Raw genomic sequence first — 17852 nt, 5'->3', positions numbered from 1 at the left:
CAGGGGCAGGGAGGGCCCGTCCAGCTGGGTGTGAGACAAGTGGGTCTTTGGTCCAGCATTGGTAATATTCCTTTAACATTCAAATAGAGCTCACGTTGACCATGATTTTCCTTGTGGCCCCGGGGATATCCATTTCAAGCTGTTCCTTGAATAGACAAATAATTTACAGCAAAAATTTCCACTTTCCTTGACAGTGGAAAGAATTAGTTTCTCAGGCATCAGGATTTTCACTGGCAGTTGGTTTCAAAGGAACCAATTTGTGAGGCTCTTTCATTTTCTCAGGTACCTGAAGCCCTTTGGAAGAATGGACCTGTCCCAGGCCGCTGGTGTTTGTAACTTATAGATGAGCCTGAAATGCCCCAAGATGGGGCAAGAAGATTCACTGAAACAGAAAAGGGGATAGATGATGAGAGGAATGTGTGGTGGAGGGGAGAGAGCATGAAGGATGGGTCAGAGCCATGTGGTAGAAATGCCTTTTTCCAGGGCCACCACCACTCATGATCTTAATAACTAGCATCACATAGTGCTTGCAAAGGGCCGGGCTCTTCCTGTATGTTCACTGATGCAGAAACGGATGTACAGAAGCCTTGCCCAAAGTTACAAAGCCAGTGAGTGGCGGAGCTGGGAATTATATCAGGCAGTTTGGCTCTGGAGTCTGTGTTTTTGATCACTGCATTATCCTACTTCCCTAACAGTTGTTCCAAGACTTATTTCAGGCTCCCAGTGCCTCAGTGTGTGGATGGTGGCAGGTGGATGACAAAAGGGGGCATTTGGAGTTTGCAGAATTACCAGGTAGCCCAGTTACGAGGGTTTCTCACCGGCGTCTTACAAGTTGGGTCATTTCTAGAATATATACTTCCTGGTATTAAATTAATCTGCTATAAACCAAGGTTAAATCTAGCTTTTTATATATGCATGCTTAATAAATATTATCATGCATAAAAAGGTGGCCATATTTATTTGTGGTACCCGCCATTTTTACTTAAATATGTTGAATTGAATTTTAAGATTAACTTGTGCTTACAATAGATAATACTATAAAAGGGCATTTTTTTCTTCAAAAAATATTTTCTCCATGCATTCTAAGGCAGTGCTTTCAAATGTTTTAAAGCTGAACACTCTACCTTATTTCTTCTTCCAAAGATAACATATTTTAAATAACTCTGTATTCTGTACAAGCTGCATTTCCTAAGCGACAATTTATTTGATTTCTCATCTAAATAATCAACACATAATTGCTGGTCTCAACTTTTTATTAACATGAGATAACTAGTGTTCTGCTTCAAGGTGATGTAATTTTAGCTGTGAATGTAAGAGCTTTGTTTCCCTTAACCTCTATTTTCCTAGGTTAGACACATGTAACCTTTCGGATTCACCTTTGAAATATGAGTAATAGTTTGGGAATGCCCCTGTCCTCCTAGCTTAGGAGATTTGGGGTTTTGGCTTAGGTTAAACACTTACTGGTCCAAGGTTTATTGTTTAAGGTGACAAACTGGATTAAGAAAATGTGGCACATATCCACCATGGAATACTATGCAGCCACAAAAAAGGATGAGTAGGGACATGGATGCAGCTGGAAACCATCATTCTCAGCAAAACTATCGCAAGAACAGAAAACCAAACACCGCATGTTCTTACTCATAGGTGGGAACTGAACAATGAGATCACTTGGACTTGGGAAGGGGAACATCACACACCGGGACCTATTATCGGGAGGGGGGGAGTGGGGAGGGATTGCATTGGGACTTATACCTGATATAAATGACAAGTTGATGGGTGCTGACGAGTTGATGGGTGCAGCACACCAACATGGCACAAGTATACATATGTAACAAACCTGCACGTTATGCACATGTACCCTAGAACTTCAAGTATAATAATAATAAAAAATAAAATAAAATAAAATAAAAAATTAAATAAATAAAATGAATAGTGATACCAAAAAAAAAAAAATTAAGTCAACAGATTTCATACACCTTTGTTTTAGGGAAAGGCAGACATGTGTGTATCTTGCTTTTATCCTGTGGTTTAAAAGTATCTGTTCAGGTATTGCTCTGATGTGATAAAAGTCTCAGTCTTGCTGCTTGCTTATTAATTAAAGCATTCGGCTCAGGGGAATATGAGTGTACTGTGTCTGGCTGTCGGACTGGTGCACTCTGTTAAACAGAAAGTTCTGTGTAAGCATTTGGGAGAGATTCTGAACACTGAAGTCCTCCCTCTAATTTTAGCTGATCTGTTTTGCAATTGCTGATGGAGAAAGTAAGTACAGTATCTTATTAATATGACAGGTTCCTTCGTTGGGTGCTCTTTTGGTGACTTCCTGGGTCTCTGTGTTATAAAGTTAGTGGTCAGGACTAGCCATTGCTTCAGGTGTCTGAGAGCCAGCTCTCAAGTGAGAGCGTGTGTTCCGTAAAGGCAGGGCTGACTCTTGGTCAGTTTTGGTCTCTGCTTCTCATCTTGTGAGGTGTTGGGCCCATAGGGGACACTCAGGTGATATCACTGGCTCATTGCTAAATGGGAAACATGCTTTCTTTAATTTAATTCTTTGGTTCTTATTTTGAATTTTTGGTTTGTTTTAGGGAACTGCCTTGTCCAGAGCCTGACTTTTTTTTTTTTAAAGGAAAAATTATTTAAATTTGCATCTGTAACTATAATACCTTCTTTCTTCTTTTAACATAAGTATTGTATTAAAAGTTTAAAGTGTTCAGCCAGGTATGGTGGCTCACACCTGTAATCCCAGCACTTTGAGAGGCTGAGGTGGGAAGATTGCTTGAAACCAGGACTTTGAGACAAACCTGGGCCACACAGTAAGACCTCTGTCTCTAGAAAAAAAAATAATAAAAGAATTAGCTGAGCACAGTGGCATGTGTCTGTAATCCCAGATACTTGGGAGGCTGAGGTGGGAGGATCACTTGTGCCCAAGGGTTTGAGGATGCAGTGAGCTGTGATTGCGCCATTGCCATCCAGCCTGGGCAACAGCAAGACTTCGTCTCTTTAAAAAAAGCTGTTTAAAGTGTTAAAAGCACAGTAGCAAAATTAACAACCATCCCTTAGTATCACGAATACCTAGTGCATCTTCTGATTTTTCCCTGCATTATCCAAGATGTCTTTCTAAAGTCCCCCTCCCTTTCTTTTTGCAAACTATTGATTTGTTGAAGGAACTGGACCATTTGCTTTAAGTTTGCTCTAAAGATTGCTTCCTTGAGGTATTATTGTTTGACTTGTGTTTGGTATAAGGTCGCTAGGTCTGGAGCCTTCATGAGATTCAGGCTCAACTTTTTCAGAGCCTGACTTTCTAATAACTAGGTGTGAAGTGAGCATATTAATAATTGAGCATGGGAATTAGTAAGATGTCCCCTCTGAAAGTGGAGAGTAGGCATGGGCATGGGTGTTAGCAGATGGGGCCAGGTGATGATCAAGGCACTAAGCTTGGAGTAGATGAGTTTGAGCTAAGATGCTCTAACCCAGCTGTGAACCCCAGGAACTGGTCTGTAGCATGATATGAAGAGGAGGAGGTAGCATCTGTCTGGTTAGGAAGCTTTTTCAAATAACTTCTAAATGATAGACAACTCTCAAGCAATAGCTTGACTGTTGAATAGAGGATTAAGAAAAGTTGGTTGAGGAAAATGAAGAAATGAAATGGTTACAGAAGTGTGGGAGGGGAATGGCTAAGACTGGGCCACAGTCCAGATATGGGACTGAATTTCTAGTGTTTCCCACCATGGTCTGTATTGAAACTTCTCCTCCTGGTTGTATGGCCACATGATGGCCCAGAGCAGTAGCTAGCTCTTCAGAATTTACTGGCTCGTTAAACTTCCCGGAGTGGCTGCTTGCTATGGTCTGTGTTGGGGACTGACAGCCACACCAAACTTGAATCACAGATTATAAGAAATAACACTATCAGCAGCAGGCAGTGAATGCATGCTAACGTGAATGCCTAAAGAGAAATGCACAAATGCCGAGGGATTTATTCCAAGTGGTGCCTCCCTACTCTCGAAAGTGGAGAAATAACTGTTGGAGTAGCTTGTGATGTTGGCCCTAGAGTTGTATGGGCTTGAAGAAGGATTATGCAGACTCTTGATGTATTGTCTTCTCTTTAGCAGCCAGTAGGATGGACTCAGGGACCTCAGAGATGAGATGTTGGCACATGTATACCAAAAACAGCATAAGGACACTAGAGGGAGGGGGTGGAGAGACTTTTTTAGGTTTGTGACCCTGGACTTCACACCTCTGTGCCTCAGTTTTCCCATCTCTCAAGTAGAGATAATTTTCATCATCACCACCTCATGGGGTTGGGTGAATTAAGAAAAATAAATATGTAAAGTGTTAAGAACTGTGCCTGGCACGTAGTAGGTATTCATCCAAGCACCTGAGTTTTTATAGCTCTCGGTAAATGTCTGCTTAATGAGTACATAAATGTTAGCCATCATATGAAGCTAGATGTTATTACTGCATGCTTGTGTCAGCTGATACTATGTGATATATACAGCACTGTGAATGAAGAAAGTCACAACTTTTACATAGGTTTCAGGAGGTATATATACAGGTAGTAAAATTAATTGTGCTTTGACTAGCACTGGAAGCACAACTGAAGCCGTGTATGTGTGTAAGCTGGTCATTTATATACAGGTTGTCAGTCCTTAGATGCCCAAGTGCTGCCACTTTGAGGAATTCTTTGAGAGCTGCCAGTGGTGTTTCAGGTCCTCTGTGGCGTTCCCTAACATTTGTTATCGATGTGTGTATTTGTCTCTCATCTCTTCTGTTTTCTGTAAGCTCCTAGAAGACAGAATCTCCAATAGTGCTCTGCGTGAAGCAGGCAGTCACTAAATACTAAGTGTCCAGACCAGGTTATGTTTTCAGCAAGACAGAGAAATTCATCAGATTTTTATTAGAAAACACTGCATAGAGCATGTGTGTTGGAGGGATGTTATATATGGAGCTGCCTCTTTGTTGCAGGGAGATAGATAAAGGAGTTTTCTCATCACCTGTTGCATATGACTGTGATTCTGCAAATGTGTCATGGTCCCCAGACTACAGGCATGGACCTGGATGTCCATGAGAATTCAAGGAGGTTTAAGACATGTCCTCCACCTCCAAAGGCTGCAGAGACAGACCAGAAGCAGGCTGAAAGTTAAAGAAAGTAGAAGCCAGGCTGGGCGCAGTGGCTCACGCCTATAATCCCAGCACTTTGGGAGGCCGAGGCAGGCGGATGACGAGGTCAGGAGATTGAGACCATCCTGGTCAACACGATGAAACCCCATCTCTACTAAAAATACAAAAAATTAGCCGAGTGTGGTAGTGGGCGCCTGTAGTCCCAGCTACTCAGGAGGCTGAGGCAGGAGAATGGCATGAATCTGGGAGGCAGAGCTTGTGGTGAGCAGAGATTGCGCCACCACTGCACTCCAGCCTGGGCGACAGAGTGAGACTTCGTCTCAAAAAAAAAAAAAAAAAAAAAAAAAGAAAGTAGAAGGCAGTTTGTGCTCTGGACTCAGAGGAGCGGAGTATGGTCTGCAAGCTAAGCAAAGGGAGGTTTTATGGATAAGTGGGTGGGTAGCAGCTTCAGCATTTGCAGAGAGGAAGTAAATTACTTCTTTGGCTCAAATGACAAGGTGAGGTTTATATAACTGAGACCTAAGTGTGCTTCAGGACCCACTTACTTGTTTTTGCTATAGACAGCCTGGAACTGGAGTCAGAGCCACTCCGGTTAGGCTTTGTTAGCTGCATGGCAGTTGGGTGTTAAGACCACTTTGAACTGAAAGGCCTGTCTGGCACTTCTCTACCAGTCTCAGCTTCCCGAGTGAAGATAAGACTAGTGCCCACTTTCTAGGGTTACCAGGAGTGTTAACGAGACAGTAGGTATCACCATTAGCAGATGGGCTGAGCTTGGAGGAAACATTTGGGAAACAGCTTTATCAGGTGCATACCTCTATCACCAAAGGTGATGTGGAATTTTCCCACCGCCTCTTCAGAGCATCCTGGGCAGATCTCCTAGATTCCTAGTGATTTTCTGTAGGTTATCATATTAAAAAGCCAGTTTTAGGCTTCTTCGTTCTACCAAACTCAAGAGTTTCAGAGAACAGCAGTGCTGAAGCATTAGTGTTGGCATCTATTTTTTTTTTTTTTTTTTTTGGTGTATGTGGGGGTCCTTGCTCCACTTCTTTGCTTCTTTCCACCCGCTGCTGGCCCCTCCATAGTCAAGGGTCAAGGGAATTGGAGATTAGAGAAGTAGGCAGAGTTTTTTGACTTACCAAGTGCTGGTGCGCTCCCTCTGGGCTGCCACGTGTCTCCTGTCATGGCTGGCCTTTTGTAGGGGCACATTAGTGGTTTCTTAGAGCTGCCTCCCCGCAACTGTCATCCCACCCTCAGGGACCTTACAAGGATCTTTCCCTGATGCTCTGTCCAGCTGGTCTCTGCAGCCTTCACCTCCACCTGCCCTGAGCCTTCTCCACTGGCAGACAGCCCACCCACTTCTGCAGGGTCCTGCATGGGTCATCTGGCTGTCTTCTGATTCTGAGCTGTCCTGCTGGTCCCCCAGGAAATCCAACCTCCTTGTCCTGACAGAGTTGCCCTGCTGCTTGCTCTTCCCCTGCAGCCTTCCTAGCAGCTGCAGCCAGGTGATGGGCAAGCCCTCTACAATCTCCTGGGAACTCCCTGTGCTCTGGTCCGGAAACAGTATGGGGTGGGCTCGTGAGCTTGAGCAGCTCTGCAGTGCTTTAACGGGCCGTGCAATGCCATTTTTCTTTCTTGCAAGTCTCCATTCTTCAGGAGGCATTCTCTCCGATACCCTCATGGAAGGGAAGGGGAGATGCTGCAGAGCTCTCCTCTCTTTTATTTATTTATTTATTAGTTATTTACTTATCTATTTTTTGAGATGGAGTTTAGCTCTTGTTGCCCAAGCCAGAGGGCAATGGTGTGATCTTGGCTCACCGCAACCTCCGCCTCCTGGGTTCAAGTGATTCTCCTGCCTTATTCTCCTGAGTAGCTGGGATTACAGATGCGTGCCATCATGCCCAGCTAATTTTTTGTATTTTTAATAGAGACGGGGTTTCGCCATGTTGACTGGGCTGGTCTTGAACTCCTGACTTCAGGTGATCCGCCCGCCTTGACCTCCCAAAATGCTAGGAATACAGGCATCAGCCACTGCACCGGGCCTCTCTTTTTAACTTCCATCGGAAACCTTTCCTCCCAAGTCATCTCTAGCCTGCTCTGAAATGGGCTGTGACATTTGGTCACTGTGTAGCAAGTCCTGTGAGAATGAGCCTAGTGCCTGTCTTTAGAAAGTGAGTACTTTCTAAAGTGTGTGTCACCTATTGTCTCTAGTTTTGAGTAAACAGGAAGAGTCTCATTCTGTGTTCTTCATAAGTTTCATAGTACAGGGCCTGGCACATAGTAAACACCAGCGAGTATTGGGCATTATCATTATTTACCTTCTTTGGGCTATAGTTTTCTCATCTGGAAAGTGGAGTTTATGGTGGGCTCTGCTCTACTTGCCTCTTAGGACTGTTAACGTGCATGAAAGTATTGTAAGTCCATTTCATTTTTATCCTTTAGCCACAGCAGAACGGGATCTCTCCGCGCATGTTTAAGGCCTTTGTAAGCAAGAGCCACCCGGAATTCTCCTCTAACAGACAGCAAGATGCCCAGGAATTCTTCTTGCACCTGGTGAATCTAGTAGAGGTGAGTAGTCAGTCTTTGCGATGCTCAGCGGGGTTGTAAGAAGGGTGCCGAGCCACTCAGTGCAGTCCGCTGCGGCTTGATCAGAATGCCTCCCCATTCTCTTCTTGCTTCAGTCTCTCCTGTTGAAGCTGGTTCAGAATCAGCTCCCTGGAAACTCTCTGCTCAGCCCACTTGATGTGACTGCTCTTCACACGCTAGTTTCCAGACACTTGTGGATCTCTGTGCTCCTCTTAACCTATATGTGTTATAGGAGTGCTTGCCAGTTATTCTACTCACAATTTATTTTTCCTGGTCTTTGTGACAAAGTCCCTTAAGAGCCCTGCATGGTATTTGGTGTCCTGCCACTGCTCAAAGATGATGACTCACATCAGAATTGAATGCTATTAAAAACATTTTTTTTTTTTTTGAGACAGAGTCTAGCTCTGTTGCCCAGCCTGGAGTACAGTGGCACGATCTTGGCTCACTGCAACTTCTGCCTCCCAGGTTCAAGTGATTCTCCTGCCTCAGCCTCCTGAGTAGCTGGGATTATAGGCACCTGCCACCATGCCTGGCTAATTTTTGTATTTTTAGTAGAGATAGGGTTTCACCATGTTGGTCAGGCTGGTCTTGAACTCCTGACCTCATGATCCACCTGCCTTGGCCTCCCAAAGTGCTGGGATTACAGATGTGAGCCGGAAAGCCACTGAGAATTCCTGAGTAAAGGCTTTTTTTCCCCCTGAAGAAACAACTTTTTTTTTTTCCCCCTTCCTGGTTACAACAGTGTTCTTTGTGGAAAATATAGAAAACACAAAGGAGAACATCAAAATCCCCCTTAATGCCACCCCCCCGCAAACAGCCAGTGTTTTTTTTTTTTTTTTTTTTTTTTTTGTCGCCCAGGCTGGAGTGCAGTGGCATGATCTTGGCCCACTGCAACCTCAGCCTTTCAAAATCAAGCGATTCTCCTGCCTCAGCCTCCTGAGTAGCTGGGATTACAGGCGCCCACCACCACGCCTGGCTAATTTTTTGTATTTTTAGTAGAAATGGGGTTTCACCATGTTGGCCAGGCTGGTCTCGTACTCCTGACCTCAGATGATCCGCCCGCCTCTGCCTCCCAAAGTGCTGGGATTGCAGGCATGAACCACCGCGCCCGGCCAACAGCCAGTGTTCACAGTTTGGCATCTGCCCCTCCCGTCACTTTCCAGGTCTTATGTTAATTCTCTACATGCCCTTCTGTAAGCAGCGTTTTCACTTAAATGTTTTGCCACATTGTTACATCTGTTAACAGAGCATGATTTCTGTTTTATTTGTACCTAATTTATATGAGTGTATTTATATAATCATATTGTACATGTTTTCATTTTTCTGGGGCAGCCCTTTATTTTTTTCCCTTTCTCTTTTGATTGGCTTCACCTCCTCCTTTCTTTTCATTCTATGAATTTCTCTCCATGGTTTTTAATTTAATAATATTGAAATAGTAATCCATGATGAACTGTATTTTATTTTACCAATCCCCATTTTTGGACTTTAGATAAATTCCCGTGTTTTGCTATTAAAGTGCATTGGTGAATGGGCATGCCCAGAGGAAATGTTTAATAAAGCCAACTGTTTACACCAGGTTTAGAGTTCATTTTCTAGTAAGTCTTAGTGGCTCAATATTCAAACATTTACTAACCTGATACAATCCATCCTTCAGAGGAACCGCATCGGCTCGGAAAACCCAAGCGATGTTTTTCGTTTTTTGGTGGAAGAACGCATTCAGTGCTGTCAGACCCGGAAAGTCCGCTACACGGAGAGGGTGGATTACCTGATGCAGTTACCTGTGGCCATGGAGGCGGCAACCAACAAGGGTAACAATTCCAAAGCGGGAAGTTAGTACTGTGTGTCTTCATATGGGAAAACCCTTGAATCAGAGAGAATGGTTTAGTCACTGAAGTGTGTCAGGAGTAGACCCAGCCCAGATGATGTCTGCTTTGCTCATCTCTTTTCATCTCTTTGTTAGTTCCCGTGTGACTTTTCCTTTGAGAAGAATCAAATGCATCACAGGTTTTATGGAGGCGTTATGGTTCGAACCTACTTCACTGCCTATACATTTGGCCAACTACTGAGTATGGAGTCAGCATAATTTTGGGGAAAATTATTGGTAATGATATATGGAGAAAATTCTTTAACACTGTCATTTATAAGTTGTGCTATAAAGTCTGAGGGAAATGATCAGGACTGTATTTTTTAAAGTTAGACATTCGAGCAGAGGTCTCTTGAAATAATCCGGCTTTGGCACATGAGTATTTCAGCCACCTCTTCTGGGAGATAAATTGTGTCAGGGTTCTTTGTAAAGGCAAAGCCCATTAGAAGGGTCTCTGGACTTTGGAAGAGAGAGGGAGGCAGAGATGTGGCATTCAGGTTTGGTGCCTTCTCCTTCCATCAGTATAATCTGGTTCTTCCTAGGCAGAATAGACAAATGGCATTTCTTTGAATTAACATTGTATAAGCAAAATAGACAAAATAGCTGCTGGATTGCTCATCTCCTGTGAACCAGTCATTTTTGTAAAGTTCAGCAATTCCACTCTGCAGCCATAAAAAGGAATGAGATCGTGTCCTTTGCACATGGATGAAGCTGGAAGCCATCATCCTCAGCAAACTAACACAGGAACAGAAAACCAAACACCGCATGTTCTCACTCATAAGTGGGAGTTGAACATTGAGAACACATGGACAAAGGGAGGGGAACATCACACACTGGGGCCTCTTAGGGGGTGGAGGGAAAGGGGAGGGAACTTAGAGGACAAGACAATAGGTACAGCAAACCACCATGGCACATGTATACCTGTGTAACAGACCTGCACGTTCTGCACGTGTATCCTGTTTTTTTTTATTTTTTAGAATAAAGAAAAAAAAGTTCAGCAAATCCCTGGATGGCCCATTTTCCTCTTTCTTGTGTGTGGGGAGTCATGGGTCAGTTTATGATGCTAACTGGAAAGTGATGATTATGATGATTTGAGATGAAATGATTTTCATTTTCTATATGCTCATGCAGTTTTTGATCAGTTTCAAAATCTTTCCAGTGTAGAAACAAGGGAATGGGAGTCTGTTGTTTGTTTCCTTGTTAGAACTAGGCTTCAGTGGTTTCTCTTGTCTACCTCAGGGTTACTGACTCACATGTCTGCTCAGGTCCATGATCTTTTCTAATTCTGTTTATCATTTATTAGTGATAACTATTTTTTTTTCAGAAAGGAGATTTATAATTTAGTCTCTGGAATTTGACTGCTGGGAATATCTAATGTTAGCAACCTAGACATAAGTACATCATAAACTGACTGGGGACAGGGGAATGAATTTTAAAAGCATCTAAGATGTGTTTAGGAAAACAGATATGTGCGTAAGTGTACTTACACACTGATAAACCAGGAGTTTTTTTTTTTGTTTGTTTTGTTTTGTTTTTCTTTTTTGGGTAATACAAAAGAAATGACCAGAAAGGCCGTTCAAATCTATATAAAATTTTGACTACAGGCTAGTTTCCAGGACCAGATCTGCTGGTGCTTGGGAGCTTCCTCTTTTTCCCTTTGTATTTAATCTTTTGAGTAGGAATAGCACAGAGGCCTTCGAGGTTGGTAGCCCTATGTCTGAGGTGTTGGGTAACCTCCACAGGAAGTTGTCTTGGCAGTGTTGGTTACTGTCATGGGTGTGTGATGGTGGCTAACTGCAGTCCTGTAGTTATCCTCCTCCTTGGCCTCACACCTCTGTGGGACCCATGACCTCTAATCATAGCTGCTGGTGGAATCAAATCAGAAAATGTATAACACTGGATCTGGTTCTTGGTTCTTGTCAGGCACTTAGCGGTGGTTTTTTTTTTTTTTCTTTTTTTTTTTCTGCCTTTGGTTATTTTATTTTAAAACAGCTTAGAGTTAATAGGAATGTTTTTGTTACTTTTGTCTATGTGTGTGATCATTGGCAAAAATTGATCCCCTTACACAATACAACATCTCTTTCTGGCCTCATCTGTTGGGTTGTGGAGGGAGTGCTGATCAGGGTTTGAAGTCCAGCTTTGTCAGTAATTGGCTGGTTTTGACTTTGGGCCTCAGTTCTTCAGCAAGGCAGTGAAGGACTGGGAAGAGGTTAGCCCTTGGACCTTTTCTGGCTATAAAATACTCTGATGTGAAGGCCTTGTTTTGGGAGGATGGCATTTGAATAAACCCAGGATTGGCCTTTGGACAAACCAGGTTCATGGGCATTTATATCACACACATGGTCTGACCCTCTCACCCACCCAGGCCAGGCCAAGCTCACACTTCCGTCCTGTCAGTCTCAAAGGGGAGCATGCAAAAAGATGTGAATGGCTCAATGCCACCTGTCGGTGCAACTCTAAAGACAGTCCCTGAACAGCCTTTCAGCAGGCGCATCTGGCTCTGTAAAGGACAACAAATAAGCAACCCTGGCCCAGCCCAGAAGCCTTCAGGGAAGACTGTTCAAAGAGGGTGCTTTTCATTTCCGTAGGGTAAGAGCGATTGCAAGGTCATTCATTTGCTCTTTCCCTCAGATGAACTGATCGCTTATGAACTAACGAGAAGGGAAGCAGAAGCAAACAGAAGACCCCTTCCTGAGTTGGTGCGTGCCAAGATACCATTTGGTGCCTGCCTTCAGGCCTTCTCTGAACCAGAAAACGTTGACGATTTCTGGAGCAGTGCCCTACAAGCAAAGTCTGCGGGTGTGAAGTAAGTGTGTGTTATGTGTGGTGGCAGTGGGGTGAGGAGGGGCCTTTAGAGGTGGGGACAGGGATAGGGGAGAGGGAGCGGCTGTTATTTGTGTCTGTGTGTATTTGTTCCTGTGTGATGGATGCGATTATGGCTCACACACCCTAATTTTCGTCATACTTCACTTGTGTGAGACGTGTCCAATGAAACAGGCCTGTGATTTATATTATATGCTAAGGAGGGGTTTTCTGTTTTCTTTTTTTAAATGTAAGGTTGTGATTTATTCTCTATTAGGAGCCTGCCTGCCTGCCTTCCCTTCCTTCCTTCCTTCCTTCCTTCCTTCCTTCCTTCCTTCCTTCCTTCCTTCCTCTTTCCCTCCCTCCCAACCTTGCCCACACCCCCAGCCCCTCTCTCACCAAGAGGGTACAGCAAAGACACAATCCCATACTCCCAAATGGCAAGAATGACATTATTAATGAAGAAATTATAAAAATACTTAAGACAGGCCTCCATATTTAAACTCCATTGTGCTATATTTTAACTCCATAATTAAAGACTTGGTCTAGAACTTAGTTGACTATGTTTCTCCTTGGAGACTAGGAGTCTCAGGACATCTCAAAGTGGACAGGAAGTCTCCTGAGCATTGTGGAAATGAGCCGCTCAGGGTTTAGTCAGATGTCCTGTTTTCACATTGTGAGGCTGGTTGTCAGACACATACAAGTTTTTTTTCCCCATCTGCCACCTTAGTTGATTTGATACAGTTGAATCCTTGCCAACATACCTCATGTCACTGCACTTATTGGAAAAACAGTGCTTACAGTGGCAAAAAACAAAGGGAGGTCTGAAAGTTTGGCTCCAGGAGTTTTGCTACATTCAGATATTCTTTGGCCATTTTTCTTTGAGGCTAAGATTGAGATTTTGGCTAACATAAAGGGGATTAAAGGATGGAACAGCTGGTGTGGGCTGTTTTTACCATGGCCTCAATAGCAGTTCAACCTGTGTATATATATAATATATAACATAATATATAATAATAAATATTATATAATATACAATAGATTATAATAAATATTATATTGTATAATATAACATATAACATATAATATATAAATATAATATTTATAATATATAATATATAATATATGGTATATAACATATAACATATAATATATAAATATAATATAATATATATTATATAGTATATAATATATATACTATATAATATGATATATAATATATATATATTTTAGATGGAGTTTCGCTCTGTCACCCAGGCTGGAGTGCAGTGGCATGATCTCAGCTCACTGCAACCTCCGCCTCCTGAGTTCAAGCAATTCTCCTAGCTCAGCCTCCCAAGTAGCTAGGAAAGCAGGCATGTGCCACCAAGCCTGGCTAATTTTTGTATTTTTTTGTGTGTGTGTGAGATGGAGTTTTGCTCTTGTTGCCCAGGCTGGAGTGCAGTGGCGTGATCTTGGCTCACCGCAACCTCTGCCTCCCAAGTTCAAGTGATTCTCCTGCCTCAGCTTCTCAAGTAGCTAGGATTACAGGCCTGTGCCACCATGCCTGGCTAATTTTGTATTTTTAGTAGAGATGGTATTTCTCCATGTTGGTCAGGCTGGTTTCGAACTCTCAACCTCAGGTGATCCTCCTGCCTTGGTCTCCCAGAGTGCTGGGATTACAGGCGTGAGCCACTGCGCCCAGCCAATTTTTGTTTTTTTAGTGGAGACAGGGTTTTACTATTTGGCCAGGCTGGTCTCGAACTCCTGACCTCAGGTGATCGGTCCTCCTCAGCCTCCCCAAAGTGCTGGGATTACAGGCATGAACCACCATGTCTGGCCTCAGCCTATATTATATGTTCTCTGTGAAACCGCTCCCTCAGGTTTCTGCTGTGTTTCAGATTATAGACTTCATATGTTAAAAACAGGAAAGCAAAAACAATTTATTTCAAAAAGGAAAAACAAGCCATATTTGTTAAAATTATTTTTAAAAAGCTCCCTATCCAAGGGAGATTAATAGTAGTTCATTTGGGATCAGTTGCCCATCACTAGGTGAGTGTTCATCCTAGGACTGCTCAGTTGTAGGCGTGGGTGGTTGTGTGTGTGCATGTTGTGTATGTGTGCACGTGTGTATGTGCCTGTTTGTGTCCTTGCAGATAACAGTTGTTGAGTTCTCAAGTTCAGTGTGAGAGATACTTTATTACAACTCAGAGATATCTTTGGGCAGTTAGACCTCTACACCCTCTATTAGTGATGGAAGCAATTTTTAAAAATCATTGACAGTAGGTTTAAGACTGATTCCTCGAACATTTATCCTTTTCTCTTTGTGCTTTTGTTCTGATTCCATTTTGGAGGTGAAAGGTGATCATGGGGCCTGGAAGCTTCGAAAGCCCCAGCATCAGGTGTGAACTGCAGAGTGAGATATTGTTCACTTGCCTGGCCCTCGGCCACGCCTTTCTGCTCTTCAGAAAAGTGCCTGGTGTCTTAGAAGTGCAGGGTGTGACACACTCTCTGTGCCTGCCTCTCCCTATAAGTGTCTTACCAGGAAGCAGCGTTTACAACACCTGGAAATGGCCCATCTTTAAAATGCGGACTGAGAGGTATTAGCTTTCCACAGACAGGCAGATTCCCTGAGCCCAGGGCTAGTGGTCAGGAGACCTGGATTCTTCTCCTGTGTCCACCTCCCACCTTAGCTTCTGTCCTGGGGTGAAGTCACCACCCAGTGATTCCATCTGTAATGGAGAAATGATGCTGTCCTGAATTTCTTCTCAGATGCTACAAAATATTCAGTTGTAGGCAGTGCTAGCCTATCTATCTAGAATCCTTGAGGAGGGGTTTCTGCTTCCTGTAGTTCTTACAAGGACCTTTTACCTTTTCTTTTTTGTCTGCATACACACATGCTCTTGCATGTGCCTTTTATATACATGAGAAGAATTAGTACTGGGCATATCCAGTTGTTATTAATTGAAAACTAGTCCCTGTGGGAAAGAAAAAGACAATGTTAAAGGTCATAAAGCAACTGTCATTTATTGCACATTTGTTATTGCCAGGTCATGTGTTAAGCACTTCCCATCAATGATCATATTTCATTCTCTTAGTAGTCTGAGGTAGGTACCATTATTTTCTCATTTTATGAAGGAAGAAATAAAAGACGTAATTGGCCAGTAAGTGGCAGGCATGGGATTCATTCCAGTCTGATTGAGTTCAAACTCTCAATGCTTGTTATCGAGCACCTCTATATTCCTTGTCATGCTTGCTTATCCTTACATTTTTGTAGAGTCTTGCTTTTCTTTATTATGCTTTATCATGTTTCAAATATAAGTTTTGAGAAAACCAGTTCGGTAGATTTCTAAGAGATGTTATTTTTATTTCCTGCAGTGTAGGCTGTGATTCAGTCTACATTTTATTAATTTGGGGCCTTGAGTTTTTCTTTTGTTACACCCAGAGCCTGAAGACCAGGAAGAGGCAAAAAAAATGTCCTAAAGATCTTGGCGGATCTTGCATCAGTGTGGGCCAGACGTAAAGACCCTTCTCTTAAATGATCATGAACAGACTGTGTCTGGGAAGAATATTAGTGCTTGGAACGTTTATTCACCCAGCAAATATTATCACTCACTTAGCATATTCTAGGCAATGGGTTGAACAAGACCTAACTCCTGCCCTCAGATAGCTCACAGATGAAGAGTTGAGAGAGAGAGATTTTTACTTACCCATGACCATTTCTAAAGAGAAAAGCATAGTGTGGGGTTGCAGAGCACAGATTCTGGGTAGATGCCCAGTGTTTGAATGCCCAGGCTAGAACTTATTGGTATGCGACTTTGGCCAAGTGACCTCACTGCCATAAGCTCCGGCTTCCCTATCTGTAAACTGGGGATAATAATGGTACTTTCTTTACAGGGTTGGGGTAAGGATTAAGTGAGATAAGTCGCGTAAAGTGCTTCACACAGAGCAAATATGGGATGGAATTGTTATTTCTGTTATCTTTATCTTCCTTTTTTTGTCTTTGATGATGTAATTTGAATGTGGTGGATTGATGATTATATTTTCAACAAGTAGACAGGGTAAGATTATGGATTTTTTTTAGTTGTTAGGTTTTCAATACTGTAGACATCTTAATGTCTTAATGTCAGGAAGAGGTACACTTTATATTTCTTTCTCAATACCATCTTTATTGTATTTTTGCCTTAATTGTGATTTAGTGAACAATCAATATATTTTAAATAATGTTAACAGGTTGTTAACAACAACACAATATTGTTGTTGGGACCTACTCTAAGCACTTTATATGTCTTAAATCATTTAATTCCCATAACAGCTCTTTGAAGTAAATTTGCTGTCTATCTAGATCATTAGAATGACTTACATTCTAATGATCTTTATTAAAAACATATCGCTTTCCAAGAAATATTTTAATTCCAGGAATTAATGTTAGGAATAAAAGAATAAGCTGAACATAATTTATAACTTTGCTAGATTTAACTAACTTGATGTCCCCAAACTGCAATAAATGAATGCAAAGCATAGCTTTTGAGATTGATTTGAATGGATACATACTGAACAGTTACTACATGTGAGCGATTCAACTTGAGACCCTATAGAGGTTACAAAGATGAATAAAGAATGTTTTTCCCAATAGGGCAAATATTATGTGAACACCATCTAAATCTACTTTCTGGTACTTTTAGGTTGGCAGCTACCCATAACACAGTGATGTGTTAAATTGTCCCTGCCCCAAACTTGAGTTATTTCCCTACCCCTACTATGGTATTACAGCTGACACTCCACCTAGATACTGACCACAGAGCAGCTTTAAGAGTCTCAGGGATCCTGAGTCATATTTTGGAAATTATTGGTTGACCAATGTCTTTTGGTTGATTTCACTGTTATGTATTTTCCAGATTTTAAGCTAATGTGGTAGGAAGAGGAGGTGAGAAAAAGAACATTTTTACATTAAAATATCATGGCCAGGTGTGGTGGCTCACATCTGTAATCCCGGCACTCTGGGAGGCTGAGGTGGGTGGATCACATGAGGTTAGGGGTTCAAAACTAGCCTGGCCAACATGGTGAAAACCTGTCTCTACTAAAAATACAAAAATTAGCTGGACATGGTGGCAGGTGCCTGTAATCCCAGCTACTCAGGAGGCTGAGGCAGGAGAGTTGCTTGAATCCAGGAGGCAGAGGTTGCAGTGAGCCAAGATCATGCCATTGCACTCCAGCCTGGGCAACAAGAGCAAAACTCTGTCTCAAAAAAAAAATTATATATATATATATAATTATATATAAAATTATATATATAATATTAAATAATATAATTATATATATAAAATACAAGATGGAAGTTGTTTTTTGGTGCAGTTGAGGACTTGGTGACATTTAAATAAGAATAATGTTTATTACTGCTTCTCAGAAGATAGAAAAACCTAATTAGAGATAATATATAATTTCTGGAGAGTGAGCCTGGCTAATAGTAGATCAGTTGCTTGGGATGATAAAGCTCCTATTTTCTGAGCGT

The 17852-nt window shown here is 42.3% G+C and overlaps 1 protein-coding gene across 4 annotated transcripts in view; it reads left to right on the top strand.

Annotated features, from left to right (window-relative positions):
- The window catches only part of USP13 (ubiquitin specific peptidase 13), a 134470-nt gene that overhangs the window by 79126 nt on the left and 37492 nt on the right, over positions 1-17852 (top strand). For all 4 annotated transcript variants that reach the window (XM_007972018.3, XM_073023430.1, XM_007972020.3 and 1 more), the window contains 3 exons: positions 7552-7677; positions 9350-9503; positions 12191-12365. In XM_007972018.3, coding sequence (XP_007970209.3) covers positions 7552-7677; positions 9350-9503; positions 12191-12365 — 455 coding nt within the window. The remainder of the gene's footprint in view (positions 1-7551; positions 7678-9349; positions 9504-12190; positions 12366-17852) is intronic.

Source organism: Chlorocebus sabaeus, chromosome 15 (assembly GCF_047675955.1).
Source record: "Chlorocebus sabaeus isolate Y175 chromosome 15, mChlSab1.0.hap1, whole genome shotgun sequence".
In the NCBI taxonomy this organism is placed as follows: Eukaryota; Metazoa; Chordata; class Mammalia; order Primates; family Cercopithecidae; genus Chlorocebus; species Chlorocebus sabaeus.
Note: the sequence above shows the minus strand (reverse complement) of the source record. Positions and strands in the feature narration are given on the sequence as shown.